Below are 22,891 nucleotides of genomic sequence, written 5' to 3'. Positions count from 1 at the left end.
TAACGTCCGAGTGGACGAATGTTATTTCAATACTGACCTTAAATGTCACAAAAATTGCTTAAACAACCATCCGTGCGTGGTCTTTGAACATAGCTTACTATTAATTAAATCAAATGTGATAAGTCTTTGTAGCCTTTATATAATATTCTTTTTTTTAGGCTACATGAAGTTTAGGCTACTTGCATATAGACCATAGATAGTAAATAATAGATATAGACTGAAGAGTGGTAAAAAAAACAGCTAGAAACCAGGACCGATTAACAACTTTCTACAGTTAGAAGTAAGATTACACAATAAGTCCCTATTAGTAGGCTATAAATGCAAACAGTAGGTCTAAACACATAATGCTCACAGTTGCTATACCACCAAACTGATAACAAAAAACATGACTATTGCATTTAATATAAAAAACTTACTTTATTGGTATTCTTAACACACTTTACAGTACCGAACAGTGAAATAAAAGAAAATATACTTATATACTATAATATTGTTTTATATATAGATGTTTGCTTATTAAATGCATTTATTCACAAAATGACACCTCATCTCTGTTAGAGGTAAAACTTTCATAAAAATAATATAATAAAAAATAACTTGGACACATTTTACACATTACAGCAAGATCATTTACAAATATTACAATCATTTCATGTTGTTTTTTTCCCTTGAATAATTGTTCTTACTTGTGAACAAACACATGAATTAAAGCCCAGAGAATTATTCACAGAGGGAGTCAGTCTGCGACAAAGTCACCCGACAAAAACCTGTTGGGAACCAGCTATTTAGGTCACCATAGGACGGACATTTAGGCTGTCAGGCTCGTGATTAACGTTGCTAAGAAACAGAAGTGAGGATAGTAATATAAATGGCCAAGTTAGATAAGGACACACTTATTTCCTTTGAATTTGTCACATCCTATGTGACTACATCAGTTGACTGTATCAGTCAAATAAATTCAATCTTACATGGACCATAATAGAGAATGACTATAGTTTTTTTTATTATGCCTCTAAAAAAGGGGTTTACATAGACTACTGCACAATAATGTTTTTCTAAGTGATTTGGCCCAATGGAATATAATCAATAGGTGACTGCCAATGACCAAACCACCAGCACAGACTGTACACAACCTGAAACACACTGTCTGCTGCAAAACCTGATGAAATAAAGTGCTGGTACAAATATATATATTTTTTTGTTTTCACAATAAATGTGTACAATTTAAAAAATGTGACAGAATCTTAGCACAAATGAGCAAAAACATAATCAGAGAATGAAAAGCTGGGGATGTGGCCTGCTGTGCCTAAGTGGTTCAGTTAATAACCTTAAGTTGTTATTTGTCAAATTATTATGACTTGGGTAACTTTATCATTTACAATCAAATATTACATTATGTACAAGAGTGGTAATGCCTATAGCTATATCATCAACACATGATTCATTTCCCAGACCTTCCACCAGAATGATATAAAAATAAACTGTACACAAACTGTTCAAAGAAAACACTTCTAATGGTTTTCTTCTCGTCATTTAAAAAGAATGGCAGCAATCAATCAATTGTATAATTTCTTTAATAAGAAACAATTGCTACAGTATTGTGTTTGTATGGCAATTAAATATTGATGTTTTTATAGCTTATGACATAACAAGAAGCCACAAAAACAAAGCAACATCTCAAACGTAAAAGGCCGATGCATATGGGAATCTTTTTATTTAAGTAACTTCGATAGTATTCCTGGATTCCCATTCGGTAAGATGAAAGCCTGTGTGGTGGCCCCGCAGCTCTGCTCCATCCTGCGACAGAGCAGGTCAAACACACAGGCTTCTGTTGCACCGAGCTGTGGTGTCTTCAGATAAGCTCATGTTACTGACCTGCAGAAACTTGCTCTTACCTTCAAAAGAACCACACCCATGTTCTTTTGTTTATAATTCTTTTTTTTTTTTACCCTGTGAAAAAAACAAACACATAAACAAACCGTGACCTATTTAAGCTGTGCCGATCAAAATCCTGAACAACATACAGAAAGAAGTGCCAATGCCGGCGAGGGAACAATGACACAAATGACGACATCTTGAGCATCCTGCCCTCTCTTTCTGTTACTCACTCGCTTACTCGTCACCACACATTAAGCCCCCCACACACACACACACACACATACGCAACAAATCAATATCATCAGACACCCTTATTCATTCTCATCACCTGCAAAACTCCCATTTCTTATTTCCTCTGCATGCTTCCAGGTAGCTGTAAGATGGTCATTTACCATCCTGATTAAAAAAACAACACATTCTTTATGTTGGTCCAAGCACAGCAACAACATAACAACTAATTGGCAGCAATGTTTCCCTTTCCCCTCCAAATGCAATGCTGGATACATTGTGTATAGACGCACTGATACTCACAGAAATAAGCATACGGACATGATATAAATATACTAGGATATATATTATATATCTTATAAATCTACATACTGGCAGGTGTGTATCCTGCATCTGACATTAAGGCAAAAAAGCATCAAACATAACAAGGATGATTAGGGACTGGTCAAGTCACACATCTTTCCCCTGACATTCTGCCTCCCTGATTTTCTCTTTAGTCTGGGTTCCTACATATCCCCTTACCCACTGCAGTTCCTCTTCCTTTACTTTGGTGAGAATCATGTATGAGGAGACATAAACGCACAGTGCAAGTGAGTGTAAGATGGCAAGAGTTATTTGTTCTGCTGATGAAATGATACAGTATCTCTTCAACATATTAAGCAACTGTTAAATAGAAAATAGGCAAAACTTATGCTTCAAAGCATCACATGGCTTATTCTCAGAAAGTTAAAAAAACAAAATCCTTCTAATAAGAAAAAACCACAAGCTGAAAAGAGCCCACTGGCGGCTGTGGCGGTGGTAGTGATTGCTCTGCATCTAGAGTTCTGAGTTATTATATTCTCAGAAGAGCAACAAAGGAAGACTTACAGCTTAAAACATATCACCACAAAAAAAACTGTACGTGTGAGATACACACCACAATACCATGAACAGTAAAGAGAGATCGTTAACAAGAGACAATCAAAAATGATAACAAAATTAGACACTCCTGTCCCACAATGCATTGCTTCACGACAGCTCCAATCAGGAAGCTGATGTTTCAGAAAGGCACCGAGCCATCTTGCACCAGTAGCACTCTCCTCGTAAAGGGAAAAGGGGGTATGGGACCCGGCGGTCCCTACATCGCAGCATCTTCCATCCTTTCGATAGTTTCCTCTCTCCGCCTCATACTCTGTTGATTTCCCTAAATTTCTTTCCGACAGAAATGGAAAAAAAAGTCACTCTGACTGATGTGTAGCTTTTCTGAGGAAGAACAGTTTCTGCCGAGGATCTAACGAGCATGAATTACTAATACTGACTGAACACTAGTTAATACTCCATTAAGAGATGGCTTTTTCCAAAGAGATTCCTTACTGATCAGTTTCCCTCATGTAAATGCACACACAAAACATACAGTAAAGTGTGTGTTGGTGTGCCGTTGTGTTTGCAAGAAAAGGAGGGGGGTTCCTTTTGGCTCCAATTATACTGCATAACTGACACATACACATACACATTGCATTGTTGGTGTGTGTGCCACTTTGTATGTGTTGATGTGTGTGCATTTCAGTCCCAGAGTGCTACGATGTCTTCATCCTCAATGCTCTCCGTAATTCCTCTTAGTCTAAAGTTTGTTATGAAATCGGTTCTGAGGACTTGTCACCGCTCCAAATCTACAGTTGCTGTGTAATTGCCATCTCCCTTAAGCGATTTTTTTAATTTATTCCCTTTTTGAAAAATATATTTAAAGGTCTGTATTGTCATTGCAGTCTTATTTGTTCTTGGTTTTGGCCATTGAGAGGATGAACAAGGTAATGTGTGCAAGTGAAGAGGGAGAAAAACAGGAGCAGAACTCATGTATCTTCGGCTTGGGAAGAAGAATCTTCCTCTTCCTCTACAGGACTTGTGTCAGAAAGTCTCTCCTTGTCCGATCTCACCTCCAAATGAGCTTTGGGCAGTTCCTCCTCCGCCTCCTCTTGCTCCATTGCCACCTCATCCTCCTCTTCGATAATGTCATTCTCCTCTTCCGCCATTATTTCTTCATCTTCCTCTTCTTTTTTACCCTCCTCTTCCTCCTCCCCTTGACTGCAGTCCTGTTCCACGTGGTTCAGCATTTGCCCGTTCCCCTCCTCGTCCCCTGTTTCTCTTGGAGAGCTGTCTTCCAGGGTGAGCTCAAACTGAAACTTGTCAATGCAGGCGTTTAGTTCCTTGTCCTGGCACACAGGTGGTGGCGAGGGGCTCTGTGGGATAGTGCTCTGGTACCAGTCCCTGTTGTCCTCAAGAGTGTCCAAGATGTCCTGGGCGTCCGGGTGCACAAGGTCCCCCCAAGTCTCCCACAGCGGATGGACAATGTAGTCAATAAAGCCCACCTGCATACAGGGGGGAAAACGAGTATGACTGACATCATATGAACTAGCACAGTGGTGTCATTTCACTTCCTACAGGTCACATTAAAAATGTAAGAGGATAACTACTGGAATCAGAGATAACAGATCACTCTCTGCACTGTAGTTATCACCCCCCACCCACAGCATTAGCATGTATCCAGTTATGTATTTAGAATATAGATATCCATACATGTATATATGTCCGGGCTGAATTATGTACCTGACTCTTTTCCACAGATGCAGTGTGTTTGTCACACATGGGACTGATCTCCATCCCCCGCTCTCTCTCCTTATCACCCTGCCTGGAGAACTCCTCCATGATTCTCTCTGTCCATTGTCGGTACACAGCCAGGGGTTTGGTAGGATTGCTCAGGTCAGCACAGTGCACCATGTTCCTCAACACCTGCACCAACACACAATCACACGTGTCACACACACACACACACACACACACACACACATACATACATACACACCATATTATGCAAACGCAAAGTTATAAACACTGAATTCAAAGTCAAGTGTGAAGGTGTTTGAAACAAAATAACATTTAGAAGTTGAAAGGAGGTCATGCTAACTAGGGGTTTAAGGATACATTGATAAAGGTTGATATATCGATTCATTGGCTAAAGATGAAATGGTGTCGATGCAAACATTTAAATAAGGGCTAAGAAATCAAATGTTAAAATCCTATATATTTTTTTGTGAGTTTATATAAATGTAACAGGTTGTGTTAAATGGGCATATGTTATCTTTTTTCAAAATCTTGCCCCACACAAAATCCCACTGTCTTCATTGACAAAATGAAGTAATATCGGCTTTATCCATCAAATACTTAAGCATAATGCTGGATTACCATGTCCTGAAACGTTTCCAACCTACTTAACTTTCCTCTCCAAAACCCATACTCCTTTTTGCTTTTTAGGTACAGTTCATTTATTGAATACGTCCTATACATGATACAGTTATGCTCAGTTCTTAATGGAACATAAATTTACAAGTGACTTAATTGTCACTTGTAAATTATCTGGACGACGACATCTCACCTGTATCCGATCATTGTAGTGGTCGAGCAGCAGTACTCCAGAACTTGTCACTTTCTTGGTTTCCACCATAGTCTTGAGGTCTGCCAGCAAACTCATGTGTTTCGACATATCTGTTGCCAAAACCTGGGAAGGCAATTTGAAAATAATGCATTTGAGAAAAACACGTAGGGGAAGGTGGGGTGATTTGTGCATTTTGGAAGTTGCAAAACCCCTTGTTTCTAGAAAACCGTGGAAGAAATTGGAAATGTGACCACATATTTAAGAAGAGCCATCCATTTGACTCATCCTGTAAAGAAGGGAGACACAAGGAATAAGATATAAGCACATTTAAGCTCAAAAAACTGTGTTTTGCCTTTCAAAGTAAAATTTCCATGATCAAGGTTTTTCGATTATTGTGTCTGAACAATTATAGACACGTTTGAAAACATTTGACACATGTTTTAGTGCTTTGGTATGCTACACTTTGAGTCTATATAGTTAGCACAATGTCAACCCTAAATTGCTGCATCATGCCTATTATCCAAAATTCTGGGGATGGGGTGATTTGTGCGCAAGGGCCTGGGTGAGTTATAAGTAAGTAAGTAAGTAAAATGTATTTATAAAAGCACATTTATGACAGTTTGCACTGTCCAAAGTGCTGTACATAGTGCATTCAGTAGGTAAACAATGAAGGTACAATAACAATAACCAAAATAAAAGACGTAAAGCCCATACATCCACATAAACACAGATAGTAGTGCAGAGGTAAGATAGTTAATGGGGAGGAAACACCAGGGTGTACATATGGGTTTTGAGCCTTGATTTAAAGGCAGAAATGTAGGGGGAATCACATTTGTCAGGTGGCAGTTGGTTCCACAAGCACGGAGCAACTAGTGCAAAGTACATTTCTGAGAGTTGTGCCAGTGGCATGGCTGTATACGCTGGTCACCAAAAGAAAGTGATTGTCTACAGTAGCTCAGAAGAGAGTGACATCTCAATTCCACTTAACGACACCACTGATGAGAGTTCAGATGGCCAGAAAGATGATGATGGTGACTTTGTCATTGTGACACAATGACGCACAAATCACCCCACTACGTGGGGTGATTTGTGCGACAAGACAACTTTTTTTCCGAAAGCCATATTTCTTAAACAGTTTATTCCAGATCCAAAGTTTTTATTGCCAGGGATGCACAACATCCTGAAATATATGTACATATTTGAGTTGGAGACATAACTGTCAAGGCCTCACTTTAAAATCACTTTGAGTAAAAAGTTGCACAAATCACCCCACCTTCCCCTATAGAAAAGTGGTGGGAAATGAGGCAGAACTATTGAGGAAGGTATAGTGTCCTTATGATACAGGCAGCACTCACCATATCAATAACAAGTTTCCTCAGACTCTGTCGCTGCCTCTTGCTGAGGTTCTCGAAGATGTCACAGTTGTCCTCATGAAGTAGCTTGAAGCCCACAGCTAGGTGATGGTTCTCCAACACAGACTCATCATTATACATCAGGGCCAGCTCTGAGTCTGAGGGAAGCACCGTACAACACACGCAAGTCAAAAACACATAAGGCAAATGTATCACCTCTTCAGCATCACCATGCTCCTAGAACGAGAGTTACAATCAGACTCTGGTTGCACTGTCAAGTTGATGAAAGGAAAAATCTGTGCAAATAAAGAGAAAAATACATACATACATGATTTTAAAAAAAAACATAGATTTGTTTACTAGTGGTTTTGTCTTTAGGCTATTTCTGATATCAGAGACATTTATAGATGACACCTGTTGTTGTTATTATTATTATTATTATTATTATTATTATTATTATTTATCATTATTATACTATTTTCTTTACTGCTTCATACCTTCCTTTGACTTAATTGTATTGGTTAAATGCAACACATATCAGGTGTACTCAACCCTGAACCATATGCATTTTCAGGAAAAACATACTTTTGTGTGTGTGTGTGTGTGTGTGTGTGTGTGTGTGTGTGTGTGTGTGTGTGTGTGTGTTTGTGTTTGTGTTTGTGTTTGTTTGTGTGTGTGTGTTTGTGTGTCTGTTAATCTCATTTTGGCTCACTTGTGTTTATGAGGAATTGGTTGGACACTCCTGGGTGGTCCACATCATGGATGGCAGCAGCAAATAGCGCAGCTAGTATCTCTAGATCAGTGAACACAGCCTGTCAAAAGAAGAATAAATGAGAAAAGAGGAAAATAATCAGTCAAACTAAGTCTACAGTTTGCCTTTCACATTGTTGCGGGCCTAGTATTTGTGAAGTGTGTGCACGTGGAGTTAGATGTGTATTAGGTGTTTGTAGTGATGTTGTGTCTTTGTTATTGGCGGACTAGTAGAGGTATTTACATCTAGAGCCGGCGTGGATAGCAGTACATGAGTAGACTGAGTGACATCTGCAGCATGGAGGCTGTTGTGGTAGGCCACATTGGCATGGTAGTGGTCCTCCAGGGTCATCACATAGGTGACAAATTTATCCATAGGGATCCGAAAGGTCTTCAGTAGATCTCTCTCCTGTACCAGAGACAGTCCACAAGGGTCATGGTTTAAGGTTACGGTACTTGGTAAACTACAGTATATCATTCATTGCTAGTAAAAGCTCAGTCTCTCTGTTTCTCACCTGGAAGATTGAAAACATTATGCAGCTGAGGGGTCGGTTGTTGGAGAACTCTGCCACGCTAAAGATATTAAGGCCCCACTTGTTCAAGTCATTAAGCTCCTGAAAGAACAACGGACATTAGTGTTATCACATTGTGTAGTGTATGACAAGTGTCTTTCCCTGTAACTGTCAAAGAAAGCAACGGAAATGTGTTCAGAAATCAATGTGTACATTACAAGTCCGACAATTACAGACATATTTACCCTGTCTAATGCATCCTCGTGTTCTGTCTTCACGCCGAAGCGAGGCATGGCGGAGTTGGAAAGGCTGGAACTGTGCGTGAGCTTCTTCACGCCGCTTATGTGACACATGGGCTTCTCCCTCTCGGGGGATTCGATCTCCACATCATTCTGCTTGTCTGTTAGGGGGGGATACAAGAGTCAGAGTTCAGCCAGGATGGAGAGTTATAGGTTGTGCCTGACCTAGGATACAAGTTTAAAGGGGACTTGCTACAGTGGTCGATCACAAATGGAGGGCAGGTTTGCTTTACCTAGAAAGGTAGTGGAGATGTATTCTGACACCTGGTTCCCTGAGCGACTCATCTCTGACAAATGGGACAGCTCCCTGTTCAACATCCTCTTGAACTGAGGGGAGGAGAGACAGAAACAGAACCTGAGTGATTTGAATGGTAGTTACAAAGCAGAAACATACAGAGACTGACATAAGAATGAATAACATATTACTTAAAGGTGCACTTTACAATTCTGGGGAGGGGAATTTGTTTACATTTGCAGAGCTTGTAGACAGTTTAAAAAACCTCTCTAAATGCAATTCTTAGTATTGAATAATTCTTTCATTTACCAAAATAAAATTATTTGAGGCACCTGGCACCAAACGTGAGACTGGAATATGTTTATAAACAAAACTGTCACATTTTCCTGTGAAGAAAGTTTTTTATTCAGTGATAAGAAAATACTTAAGAAAATTTTAACCTCTGTGACACACCCAAAGTTACATAGTGCACCTTTAATATTCCACCTTTATCGAAACATTCAAATGAGTAAAATATGAGAAAATTAATTATCACCCCCTGGGTGTCTGGTCTGGTTTCATTCTCTAAAGGATGAGAAAATCAATTCTGAATAATCACTCCTCTTTGTGAGAACATACTGTTCATTACACCAATTTAGTGTGCCTGCATTTTGATGTCTTGTGTTTTATATGCTGCAGTAACGTCACGTGGCATGTGTTTATACATATTTTCCTCCTCAAATCTACAGTGGCAATCACGTACAACCAGTCTACAGGTCCTTACCGTACAAGCACAGATGTGATTCAGTGAATACATTCCCTGCAGACTGAAAACACTGCTCCTGAACATTCTCTTTGCTTTCATGCACTTTTTTCCCTATGGATTAAGGTGGCGTTCAGAGGATTGCTATTTACCTGTCGCACAAGGCATGTAAAGGGACAATGTGATTCGGACTAGACCCCTCTGTCTGTGTCTTACTGACTGATCTTTCACACATAACAATCTCCATGGCAACCGGAGCAGTTGCCATGGCAACTGCCTCCTCACACAGTCAGTCCTTCAGCTTGATGTGAGAGCAGTGGCTCCGGTGACAATCTGAGGGAGTAGGCAGGTGTCTCTGACCTTTACCAAGGTCAACCCTCCCCTCGTCTGCTGTCTTCCTCCCTACGTCTCTCTGTTACTCCTATCTGCTCCTCCCTCCTTCTCGAGGTAAACAACACTCTTCTCTGTTGCCCTCCAGCCCCCAAAATCCTCCTCTGCCACAGGCTATACTTTGCCTTCCTGCCATCTCACCCGCTTCATGCATTCCCCCCGATCTTTCACTCTTTTCCTCTCAGTTATCTCTCTTTGTCCACTCGGCCCCATCCAACCTGTCGCTCGTTACACGATAGGCCGAACAAATTGGTACTTTGACAGCAAATTGAGAAGCAGACAAGCAGAATCAGTCATCATGATCCAGGGAAAGCAAGTCAAGCCTAGTGGCTCACTTAGGCAGCAGGCTGGGCCCAAACCTCCTCCTCTCTCTCTGTCTTTCGTTCTCTCCTTCACTAATGCTGTAACGCTGAGTCATAGCTGCCAACTAACACTTCCACGGTGCCAGTCCAAGTGCCAGGACAAACAACACTCTTCCTCTGACACTGAATAATGAAGCAAACATGTGAACGTTGCACCGACATTACAACTAAACCACAAACACACACACTGATACACCTGCATATGCAAGGGACCCAGGAGGGTTGTCTGATCATGAACGACATACATTAATGGCCAAATACCAAACATGCTTAAATGTGACCCTCCTCGGAACAATAACATGAATATTTTATTGAAACAACGGAGAAGCAACTTGATTACCCAAATGTGCCAAATGTCATTCAAGAGAACAGTAAAGACAGGCCAGGATTTGTTTTGGTATCACGGTGAGAGCGTACAGCTAATGCAAACCTGACATATCAAAGAAAACTTTGGACATTTTTATGTATGTAGCATGTTAGCACATCTACTTGGTCCTGAGACAATAAACATTGTCCTTCAGTGACAATAGGCTTGGCTTCCTTGAGTGTGTTTTGAGGCCAGCATCAAGCTAGCAAGAGGGAGAGAGAGGGATGTGGGACGCAGGTGTGGAGAATAGAAACGGACATTATGTGACACTGAAACGTACCTGCAATAACGACGAGAAATAGCTTTTGAAGTCCCAACGCTATTTTTCAAAATGTTAGCAGCTTGGTGTATTCTCAAAGGAAAGATACATAGCCGAGGTATGAGAAGATGGAATGAGATTGATATTGTATTTTTGTGTACAGTGCTGCTGCAATTTAGAAAACAACAAGTGGAGTCAATAAACTCTGTGTCTTTATCACTGTACCACTCCTTTGGATTTGTATATACATTATGTACAGGAACACACTCCCCAATATTCTGCCTCACAATTTCTCACAAAACCACTATCAAACAAGCCGACAAAAAACTTCCCTCACCACATCAGTTCCGTATATCATGAGCTAGTCCCATGAAAGAAACATAATAACCTGGAGAAAGCACACATAGATAAATTGGGAACACAAATGGATGAATTGTTAATGCATGATTTAATGCTGCAGTAACACTTGGAAGAGTTTACTACAACATCTATCCAGGATGGCCTCTGTCAGGCCTTGGAGCCCCTACCTGGTCCCACCAGCCAATGAGCCAGGGCCTGGAGCAGGTTTCACAGAAGAGGTCTACAAAGGGCGTCCTGCGCTCCGCTGTTGTCACCCCCCCCTCCAGGACCCCTCCGGTGGCCGCACCGAGGTCCAGCTCTGCCCCTGCCCTCCCCTGCAGCGGGCTGTAGCTGGAGGAGCGGGGCAGCCTGTAGCCCCCTGGTACAGGCGAGGGGCAGGGGGACGGCACAGGGTCGATGGCCTCCACCACACCCATGTTGAGGCTGTTGGGGGGTTTGGGTCGATGGCACAGGCAGGAGGTGCGGTAGTGGAGCGGGGTGGGCGCGCTGTGGGTGTCCCAGTGGCATGAGGGCGTCGTCAGGGCGTGTTGGGAGAGGCCACAGCCAGTCAAGCTGGGACACTCCAGAGTGACGGCTGCCCCTCGATGGGGGGGAGAGGGGGGGAACAGGGGAAAGAGGGTGAGGGTAGGGGGCTGCTGGTAAAGACTGTCCTTGCCTACATGCAGCACCCCAAATCAGGCCACCCAGTCAGTCCAGAGTCAGGCTCCAGCCTCAATGTGGTCCCAAAGGGATGAGGGTCCCCCCCCCTTTGATGGGCAGACCAGGAGCCCCCCCTGGATCCGGCTACTGTGGAGACTACATCTCATCCCATTTGCTGAGCACTCTGACCCCAGAAGTACAGTCACTGCAGGGTAGAGGTGGAAGGCAGCCGAAAAAGAAGGAAGATGGAGGGAAACAGAGAGAGACCGTCTGAAGGGCACGGAGAGGAGCCGATGGAGGAAATGAGGGGGAATGTGAGAGAGATGTAAACAATGTAGACAATACTGTGAGAGTGAGTTAAGATGCTTGATTAACTGTCAAATATTTAGGTGATGGAGGTGAGAGGGATGGAGTGATGGTGATGGCAGGACAGAGAGATGACCGTAGTTTGAAGTGATGGAGGTAAAGGCTGCTTGGATGACAGCAGGAACATCGGGAGAGGAAGAAGCAAATGATAATAGCAAGAGAAAAACAATGATGGAGAGGAAGAGAGAGAAAGAGACAGACAGCGATGCAGGCAGGCCTGTAGCAGACGGTCAGGCTGAAGAATCACACCAGAGCTGTGGTCTGGAAAAACAGGCTCCCTCTGTCCCTGCGTCGACTGCCCCTCCCCCACGGTACGGATCCAGAGGCCCGGCCGAGACCCTACCGGTGCATCAGCAGCCTGCCTGTGCCATTTCACCCCGATCCCGGCAACACACAGTCAGTCCACAGTCAGTCAGTGCTGCCGCCCCGATAGCTCCGTAGCCCTGTCCCCCCTGCTCCAAGTCAATCCATGCCTCAGCTGGCCAAAATGCCAGAGGTCTAATCCTGCCGCTTTAGGCTGCCGTTCCTCCTCCACTGCTCTGCCTCTTGCGCCATTTCCCTGGATGCTGTAGACAGCTCTCGCAAGCTAATCAGGCAGTGTGGCTGCAGGCGCATGCATGTGTGTGTGTCTGTGTGTGTGTCTGTGTGTCTCTGCTTGCTTCTGCTCGCCGCCTGAGTGCGCATGTGCAACAAGACCGCATGTACGTCTGTTGAAAATATGTGTGTGAGCGAGGGTGTGAGTAAGAGTGAGAAACTGGAGAGTGGGAATATTCTTGTGTACCCTTCATGTTGGCACAGTGTGGAGGATTTCTGTGGCTTTGGTGGTGGCTGCTAAAAAGGCAGCGACATATTCACTGAGACTCTCTGTGTCTCTCAAGGAGACGTCTCTCACACACACACACACACACATAAATGATGTCCTTTGAGCTGTTATCTCTCCCTCAGTCCTTTCATCATAAGCCTGACTGAACTTAAAAACGAATAACATTGCCATTAAATAATAGCAATGGTGGAATTAAACAAACAGGGTACACGATGCTGTCTCTTTAAGACAGAGAACTATTAAAGGAGCATCGCTTGTCTTTCATTGGTTGTTGCCCAAACCACATGGCTTGTGGTCAGAGTGGAAAGCCAATGAAAAAAGGGAAGGGCAGACCCTGCTGCTGTTCGATAGCAACCAAGGTTACAGCAGCAACATCAGCATCAGGGCCCATTCCCCCTCCCTCTCATGTCCTCCATACACACAGAGACCATCAACCTGCCTCCTTTCTCTCTCACTATCTGTCACCATGCCCCAAAAAATACACAACACGTGCATAAGAAGCCTAGCCATGTGGACAAATTCAGGCATGTCGATGTAGTACTGCAAAATGCACACAAAATGTAATACAACTGGGTTCTCCTTTTCAGTTATGAACACAAATGCTTCACAAACCATAATCATGGATTTAGACGAACAAACCACAGCATTAAAAGCCCAGAGTTGGTTGACCACACATGTGGCACCACCCACATTCATTATTCTTTAATACTGTTACTACCACAGGATTGCAAATTAAACCAGGACACAATATTTTCAGGATTACATACTTCTTATTAAAACCTCTCTACAAATTGACGCAATTCATTATTTACACTATTGGACACAACGACAACCCAGTAATAATCATTTCTTATAAAGGCATGTAATAGGTTTTAAACAGTTAACAATTTATCTAGAAGAGTTCACTTTGAGCTAGAGGTTTACAGTGAAAGTAAAAAATTAATATGTTTGTGTGTGTGACTGTGTGGACAGGTGTGGACCTTGTTTGAAGCCATCTCGCCGACTGAGCGGTGCGTCTGGATGGTCTCCAGTTGGTCCAGACACCAGTCCAGTTCCTCCAGAGTCTCCCGAGCCATCTGCTGGTATGTCTCCTCTGGGAAGGACAGCCCCACACACACACACACACACACACACACACACACACACACACACACACACACACACACACACACACACACACACACACACACACACACACTCACACACACACACACACACAAATAAATAACAAATTTAAAAAAAGGTGTAAAAGCACAGATGACCTGATAGATCATCCTCCATTCAGAATGAAATGTTAAGGTCCCGTTCTGTAACCCAGTTAGCTTACAGTAGCTGGCCACCTATGGCAGCAAGTGTGTGCATTTATAATGTTGTATGGAGTCAAAGTTTTTTTGTGTTTTTTTGATCTGGTCATATGTTATGTAGAAGAATAAAAATATAGTATCTATATTTCAAATTATGACAAGCACATCAATTGTAATTTAAATTTAAAACATATAGCTTTCACTCTTGGTTGACCGGTTTAAATTGACACAATAACATTGGATAACAATTTAAGTTATTTGTATTTTCTGATACCTCAACATTTAATTTAACTAAGTAAGTTCATTGGGTCTATTTCAGATTATGATTAACTAACACAAAAATTATCATTTGAATACAAAATATAATAGGTTTCCGTCTCAAATTGATCAACAGACCCTTTAAGACATAAAATATATTTTCTTTACACTTGTTCTTCCCTTAATCTTTTTATTTATTTATTATTGTATGTGTTCTCTAGTGCACAGTAAAATTGGGCTACATTTTAAATGCTGAGTAACAAAAATATGTATGATGTATACATATACTGTACAGTGTATCTGTTGATCGCACTCTTTAATTAATTGTATGGTCAAGAAATTAGTGATTATACCAAATATTAAGCATTCAGTTGAAACTAAATGAGAATTGTCATGTTAGGTGGTCTACACTTGAAACATCTTACTCTGCAGGGTTAATTAAAAGAGTTAGACATATTGCTTTGCTTTATGCAGTATATGACAGTATATTTTTTGCAATAGCCACATAATATTCTGTGCTTTTCTGCATTCATTTTTCTTCTTACTGATGATGCATTTGGGGAGCATGGGAGCTTTTGCTAGTCCTTACAGCCGTGTGAGGGGACTTTGGGGATCTTTGGACTAAGAGTTTTAATTAGCAGACAACATACCAGAGAGTGTAGCTTGGGGAACAGTGGGTTGGCTTGTCACTGGTGACCTCCTGTGGACAAACACATCATTACATCAGAGGGAGAAGCTCACACGGCTGCCATCTGCTGGAGTTCAACACAGATTCAGCACTGCATGATAAGGCAACAGAAGGCTTCGCTCATAGAGGGGTTATACTTTTTTTTTATGTATGTTATTCATTTATATGCCCCTAGGAAGAGACAAAGGGGTTAGTGCAAGTGCAGCTTTTAAAGTGCATAAAAATTCCCTTGATTCACTTCAAATATTCAAGTATCTAAAAATAGTTAAAGACAAAGGATGAGCACTGCTCTCTTTCAAGTAGCCTTCGAGGTTTCGTAATTGTTTTGACGAGGGGGGCCTTTTCAGGGCACAACAATGCATAATTATAGAGGCTGATTATTCTGTGGTGCATTGCTTTAAATATCGTATTGACGTGGAGCTAAAAGCCTGCCAACTCGAGCTTCTCCTGTCTGCAGCAATACAAAGGAGAATAATTTTAGTATTATTGACCGTTCCCACCGTCTGAGTACAGAGTCAGGGACATACATCTGTGTTCTCTGCACTCAGTCAGTCCTCAGCCAGTGAGTTGGAGACTTGCCAAATAACGCAGATCATATTTTCCCTGAGCATATAGTCTGACCATCATAAACTGGTTATCTATCATGGCCAAAGTGTTTCCCACAGGAGCACTGAGAGGGAGACGTTTGCAAACACACACTGCTGACTGAGCGGGCAGTCGTGACGAGTGTAAATTGAGGGAGGGGGGAGGGGTGTTTGACAGTATGATACTGACTTGTTAGTGGGTGTTGTGACATTGGCGAGGATGGTGAAGTTGCTTCTTACGGTTCGTAGGCTGGCCAACACCTGGGGGATGGATGGACAGCGTAGGAGGTAAAGGAAGAAGAGGGAGGGAGGGAGAGAGCAGGAGAGATGGGGGGGGGACAAGTTTACTGCACTACAATTACATTTACATTACAAGCTTTTACAGCAATTAAACATGTCAAACACAGTGCCCTAGGGAAAACTTACCTGAGCGAAAGGGGTGACGATCATGTCTTCGGCGTGCCTACAGGACCATAGATGGAAATAATAAAATAACGGAAAATGAGACGATTGTGAGCATATTTGGCAGCTGTGGTGTACGGTATTAGTGTTTATGTGAGAGGCTCTATCTGTGAGCTGGATGTTTACAAAGACCTATGTTTATCTAAACAGAGACTAAGTCCTGAAATACACAGAAAAAAAATCAGCCCAGATAACCGAGGAAAAACTGCCAATACTAGGAGGGATTCATCATGATTTCATTTGCATAATGATTGTATAATTACAATCACTTCCGCTGCTGTGTTGATTGGGAGAATATGCACTTACAGTTTGTGTGTGTGTGTGTGTGTGTGTGTGTGTGTGTGTGTGTGTGTGTGTGTGTGTGTGTGTGTGTGTGTGTGTGTGTGTGTGTGTGTGTGTGTGTTTGTGTGTGTGTGAGTGGTTGAGTGGTTGAGTGACTGAGTGACTGAGTGAGTGAGTGAGTGACTGAGTGACTGAGTGACTGAGTGACTGAGTGAGTGACTGAGTGAGTGACTGAGTGACTGAGTGAGTGAGTGAGTGAGTGGACACGCCAGGATTAAAAAAAACATGTTTAAAATCCATCTGCCGTGTGTGCTGGATTGAGGATGCTGGCTTCATGCTTACCCCTCACTGTTGATGGAGGAGTTGCGTGACATGGTTTTGGGGGATGTGTCGTAGTCAGAGTCTGAGCGGTACAGGAAAGACTCCCTGCGCTGGCTCTGGGGGAACGAAGGGTGGACCACCAGCCCAGGACTCGCCTGCGAATCCATGGGGCTGCGTCCTGGAGAGGGACCATTTTCCGAATCAAAGCTGAAGGGGTTGGAGAAGACAGGGAGCAAATCAGGTTTTTAAATCTTGTACATTTCAGTTGGGCATTTGCTTAGCTGCTGCTGCTTTGTCGATCGCACAGCGGCGACAAATAGCATCAAAATCTTCCTAAACACCATTCCTCCTTTAGTGTTTCTAGCTTCTCAGAGAGGGAGTTGTAGAAAGAGAGATGTGACAGATGCTACAGCATACACCCATGCAGCCGTGATGCTATGGTGGATTGGCAGACTGCCACCAGACAGCCCTGAGAATCACACTTTACTGACAAGACATATTTTAGAGGAAGTGGTGTTTAAGTGAGCAAAATAAGCCACGTGAACGGCAGATTATCTCAGGGCCAAAGCTGTTTGTCTGACAAAGTGAATGATCAGGATTTTTGATATGGATTCAGATCTATTTGAAGTAAAAATCCAAACTGTGTTTAAACCATTATAAAGACCACTGCAGGTGAATAGGGTAAAATATTTAACGTATAGATATCATTGTGAAACTTTGATTATTTATGTTAAAACAATTGTTTTTTGTATTAAAATTATTTCAGGATTGTTCAAATTTGGCAATATCTAACTAATAATGTCTACATTTGAATCTTTTTAACAACCAAAAGTCTTAATGTTGGATAAAGCCAGAGTTCAAATCTTTATCTCTCAAAAACATTTCTAAGAATGACAATGGAAAGTTTAGTTGATATAGCTGTTTTAGAAGTTGAGAATTTTGGTTCAGAGTATTACAAAGTTAATGTTGAGATGAAGGCAGTTGAAAATGAGTGTATAGGAGAAATATACATACTCAAACAGACAAGATTCAGTAAAAAGCTGAACATTAAACCAAAAACACACGGCCTGAAACTAAACTGCCAGATCCATTCAGAGACGAGCTTTGCCAAAGGGGACACAGCAACACACTACTCAGGTTACACTCTTCTCATTTTCACCAACACCTGCCGTCGTGACGCCTCTACTCTGCAGCAGCCCTCGAACAGAACTACTCAGACCAACTTTTTTCTGAGATGAAAAGAATCTTGCAGCAAAGAAAAACTGATTGAATAGGGTTTCAGCGTTTGGCAGCATATAAAAAGGAAATGATGACCCATTTTGCAGAAACAGTACAGGCCGATGCCAATTTATCAGACAACATATGGGGGAAGAGGTATGCTACTTGGATTAAAGGGTTGTCACTTTCAGGCTGCAGTCAAATGTTTGGATGACAAGTACCAATAAAGAAGCAGGTTGCAGAGTGCACCCGCAGCTATCTATTTTTAATGTAGGATCACTTTGATCTCTACAACACCTCCCCGCCGCTCAAAGTTTTGTCGTCAAGACGGTTGTGAACAGTTTTCAGTTTGACTTCTTTAAATTCATCGTGAAGTTTGGTATTTTTAGAATGTACTTCTACAGTAGACTGGCCAATTACAAGCCACTCCTCTCCCCCAGAAGGCTTTGTGAATATGGCTACAGATCAAATTATCATCAAACAACTTTCCCCAGTAATGAAAAACACATCAGAAATATTTGCCAAGGGGATCTTCGGCAAGCTGCATGCACTTATCCCATTTTTTTTCTGCAATATTAAAAAGAAAATTATGAGACTTCACTTTAGCATTCAAAATCCAGCACTGCCCAAAATCTAATCTATCTAACCCTGTTTAGCATAATCTGTCCCAGGATTTGGCCAGATTAAGGATCAGTGGTTTGGATGCAGAAGTGTACCTGTGAATACAGTGGGACGAGCGTCTGCGCTCCTGAATACTGCGGTTGAGTTTCATACGGCGAAACAGAGCAGAGCCCACATTTGCTCGAGACTGATCGACCGGCGACACCGGTGAGGTGAGTGAGGGCGCCGGAGGTGGACCCTCGGGACATTCCGGCAACGTCAGCTGTCGTGTCAGCTTCCTCTGACTCATGGCTGCCAGCTCTGGCCCTGATGGAGCCGACCAGGTTAACCAGAGAATTCCCCCAGACTCCACTTAAAACTGTCTGTCTCGCTGTGTTTGGCTGTCTCCCTCCCACGCAGTCCCCCTCGTCGACTTTTTAGAACCTCAAAACTAGCGTCCAAGGCACTCGCAGAGCTGCAGCACCTGACGGGCGTGTTGCAAACTGTCCACAATCCAGAGCAAGCAGAGCTAATAACACATTCCTGATCCTCCTCCTCTTGCACGTGTCTCATGCCCGGAGAGTTAAAAGTGCATCGGCATGCATGTCCTGTGCAGTGATCCTGGATGCTTGAACTCCAGTTCACCCCTCACATCCTCAGTTTTGTTCCCTTGGATTTACGAAGGTCTCCTAAACCCTTTTGGTGTTGTCTATTCCTCTGCACTGGCATCCTTCCGGAGCAGAGCTCTTCTGATATGTCACCACCTCAGCTCTGTTTTGAGTCTGGGACTGGCCCGCCTCCAAACTAGACCTCTGTCCCCATCCGGCCTCCTGGTTGATATGGCCAATGACGTCTCAAGTCACAACCCTGGTGACACCCGGGCTGCAGAAAGCAACTGATAGACCTGTTATGATCTCTGTTGATGGCCTTGGTAGTCAGCCTTTCGCCCTTCACGTTGTATCTGTTACTTTTTCTCTCCTCCCCCCACCGGCCTGCCTCATGCGAGCATGTACTCTCACTGCCCTTATCGCACTGCACACACAGTTCCTCTGCAGCAACAGGAAGGCTAATCAATATGACCAACAGACAACACACGCTACTATGGAGCAACACCCAGAGTCTGTGTAATGAGAACTTGAAGAAAAGCTAAAAAAGAAGAAAAAAAGGGGAGAAAAGGGAGGGAAAGAAGGCAGGCTGAAACGGCTTGACTCATACCCGTGTGTAAATGTTTACATGTACTGCTAAAGAGCATGAAAGTTTGCGCCCAAAACATTTAGTATTTTGACATCAACAGCCTCCAACAGCACTTCCCTTGGCCTTTAGATGTGAGCAGAAAGTGTTACCTTAATATTCTACGGAGCCCCTAAAGGGACATGGAAGAAAAAAAAATTTGGTTAAAAATAAAAAAATTTAAAAATTATATTATTTTGCGTGTGTGTGTAGCCTACGTGTGTGTATTGACAATTAGAATTGATTTAATGTCCGAATATTTGAGCTCAAGCTCAAAATAAACATCGATAAATCTCCCACACGGGTGTGTGCGCTCCATTGTTATGGTTGTTAGTTATTCCTCTGACCAGGAAGTTAAAATCTTACCCGGAAGTTGGATTGCGTTATCTCGCAAAGAGTTTTGCGATATATTTTTTTCATCATATTTTTTATTTATTAATTTTTTCAACCAAATTTTTTTTTCTTCCATGTCCCTTTAGGGGCTCCGTAATATTCTCCACGAGCGACAATAAGACCATTAAAAATCTTTCAAACACGGCATGTTAGGTCAACAACAACTAATTCAGTGATATCATCTGAGATGGCAATGTAAGACAGCCTCAACATTACACATAATATGGTCTCTCAAACAGTACATGGCTGTTTTGTTTTGTATTAACACACTGCAACTCAAAATGTGTCGGAGCCCTTGAACTACTGCAGGTTCGCTGACAGTTCCTTAGGTTTCATTTATCACTTTTATAAAAGGAGGTTTAGATTATAAGCACTGAAACTATACCTCATTAACCTCTGCATGACCTAAACGGCATTTGGAAACAACACTGCCAGGTGTGGCAATTTCCCTTGAAGAGAGAAATGAAGAAGAAGTGGTTAGCAAGTTATTGAAGTACTGCTTCAGAAACTCTCAGTAATGATTGCAAGGCTCACCGTGTTACATTGCCATAGCACTGTCTAATAAAAGATCTAACTTCATATAGTTATTATAGGTACATAACTGAGTAAGTTCAATTTCAAATAGTCCATTTGTGTTCGAGTCATAGATGTCATTTGAAGACAAATATGTCTTGATTGGCCTCAAAATCTGAATAATAGTAATACTATTAATTATAGGTATAGTTCCAGTGCAGCATTTCAAACCCGTAAGCGTATAACAGAACACTTCGGATGATGTTAATTTCTGCAGCACTGCCTGATGATGTGCTTCTGAAGTTTGAAAAATAAATATGAAGAGATCACACTCCGCAGCACATCATGGCTGCTTCTTAATTAAATCTAATTCTTAATTTCTGCTCGTCTGAGTGGAAAAATCACTCCAAACAAATTGTGTTGTTGGCAGTTGGGCTAACCTTTGTCACCGTTTTGGAATACAGATTGGAATACTAACTGGTGTGTGTGTGTGTGTGTGTGTGTGTGTGTGTGGGTGTGTGTGTGTGTGTGTGTGTGTGTGTGTGTGTGTGTGTGTGTGTGTGTGTGTGTGTGTGTGTGTGTTTGTGCATGTGTGTGTGAGGGAGAGAGAGATGGAATCTGTGTGCTGGCACGTCTCGTGTGTTTATTAGCGACTGTCGTGAGACACAAACAGGAAAGATATTCAAACTTTCTTCACTGTCGGAATAATACACCCGCTGCACATACCAAATGAGAGCACAAATAAGACAACTTGTGAATAGTAACAGTTTTTTTTTCAACCTTTCAGCCTGAAGAGCGGCTAGCAAATATTTTAAAAAAGCAAAGTAAAAATTGCTGCATGAATTCAGTGTTCCATCTCTCAGCGTGCAGCTTAAAGTCTGTGCACAGCAGAGAACACAGTGAAGATAAGATGCCTTGTCAAGCTGTTTTTCCTCCTTGTTTCTTGCCTTCCGCATGTAGTTTACTCTTTCTTCTGAATCTTTTTTTCCCTCCCTGCTTAACCTGATAAGAGACTAACTATCTGTTTATGACGCACAGGGGATGGATGGTAGAGCTCCTCTTGGAAAAGTCACACACAAACTGCCTGCCTGAACAGCGCCTTTGAAAGACAGACTTTGGAAAGAATCAAGAAATTTCGAATTCACACGACAGTTACTATTGAAATCTCTGGAGAGCTGATGAAGAGACAATTATTCTGGCTCCTATTAAATACAGACTCGCAGCTCAATAATAGCTGGTGGAACCTCTCAAAGTGACTCATGCGCACACACATGTCGACACACACACACACACACTAGCAGAAACACACCCCCATGTTGCACTCAAGCACGCACACACACACACACACACACACACACACACACACACACACGCACGCACACACACACACACACACACACACACACAGACACACACTCACTCAAACAGTATAAAGAGGCAAACCAGATGCATGTACACACACAGATCCACACACACCACGCACACAGTACACAGGGTGATTATGAGGCGGGCTGTGGGCATCTCTCTGTTTCATTATGTGAAAGCAGAGTCCCTGGAGTGTATCACTGCGGACAATGACGTGATGATCAGAGGGTTCAGAGGAATGGGGATTTGTTCCAGCCGAGTGACTCCTTCTTCTTGTGGAAGATAACACACCGTCTCTCTGTCTGTGCATGTAGAGCAGTACATTAAAGCTGTTTTCTCCCTCACGAGGCCGCGCTACCTGAACTGCCCCGCGCTGTTAACTCACTGGAGCACGCCACAGACTAACCTATTGTAATGGATATGTTTACAACTGAAGCCTGAATAATGGCCGTACCCTTCAGCTAATGGTTCACGGAAGGTTTATTGGTGATGCACGCTACTGCTCGAAAAACACGTCGTAAGAGTTAAGACGACAAACAAACAAACAACATATTACCTTCCCTTGACATCCTGATGGAATATACTGTATATCACTATAGCCTGAAAAAGCCTCCATCAATATCCAACCTAAACTCTGGGACGTGTGTTATAAACCTTAGATTGAAAGTGAGTTAACTGTTTACAGACTCATGAAGTTTTAAT

The 22,891-nt window shown here is 42.4% G+C and overlaps 1 protein-coding gene across 2 annotated transcripts in view; it reads right to left on the bottom strand.

The window, feature by feature from the left end:
• Positions 1 to 446: 446 nt before the first annotated feature.
• The window catches only part of pde4a (phosphodiesterase 4A, cAMP-specific), a 44,976-nt gene continuing 22,531 nt past the window's right edge, over positions 447 to 22,891 (bottom strand). Inside the window, exons 1-15 of one of the 2 annotated variants that reach the window (XM_080043903.1) lie at positions 18,805 to 19,121; positions 16,892 to 17,077; positions 16,232 to 16,268; positions 15,996 to 16,066; positions 15,184 to 15,233; positions 13,952 to 14,064; positions 8,662 to 8,755; positions 8,375 to 8,529; positions 8,133 to 8,231; positions 7,862 to 8,026; positions 7,580 to 7,679; positions 6,871 to 7,025; positions 5,516 to 5,638; positions 4,690 to 4,872; positions 447 to 4,451 (exon numbers count right to left, since the gene is read on the bottom strand). In XM_080043903.1, the coding sequence (XP_079900029.1) occupies positions 3,936 to 4,451; positions 4,690 to 4,872; positions 5,516 to 5,638; positions 6,871 to 7,025; positions 7,580 to 7,679; positions 7,862 to 8,026; positions 8,133 to 8,231; positions 8,375 to 8,529; positions 8,662 to 8,755; positions 13,952 to 14,064; positions 15,184 to 15,233; positions 15,996 to 16,066; positions 16,232 to 16,268; positions 16,892 to 17,077; positions 18,805 to 18,998 (2,241 nt within the window). In that variant the 5' untranslated portion in view covers positions 18,999 to 19,121 and the 3' untranslated portion in view covers positions 447 to 3,935. Of the gene's footprint in view, positions 4,452 to 4,689; positions 4,873 to 5,515; positions 5,639 to 6,870; positions 7,026 to 7,579; positions 7,680 to 7,861; positions 8,027 to 8,132; positions 8,232 to 8,374; positions 8,530 to 8,661; positions 8,756 to 13,951; positions 14,065 to 15,183; positions 15,234 to 15,995; positions 16,067 to 16,231; positions 16,269 to 16,891; positions 17,078 to 18,804; positions 19,122 to 22,891 lie in introns of those variants that run through there. The other variant, XM_080043902.1, reaches the window with a different exon arrangement.

The sequence above is a fragment of the Ammodytes marinus genome (genome assembly GCF_949987685.1).
Source record: "Ammodytes marinus genome assembly, chromosome: 16".
NCBI classification, from domain to species: Eukaryota; Metazoa; Chordata; class Actinopteri; order Uranoscopiformes; family Ammodytidae; genus Ammodytes; species Ammodytes marinus.
Note: the sequence above shows the minus strand (reverse complement) of the source record. Positions and strands in the feature narration are given on the sequence as shown.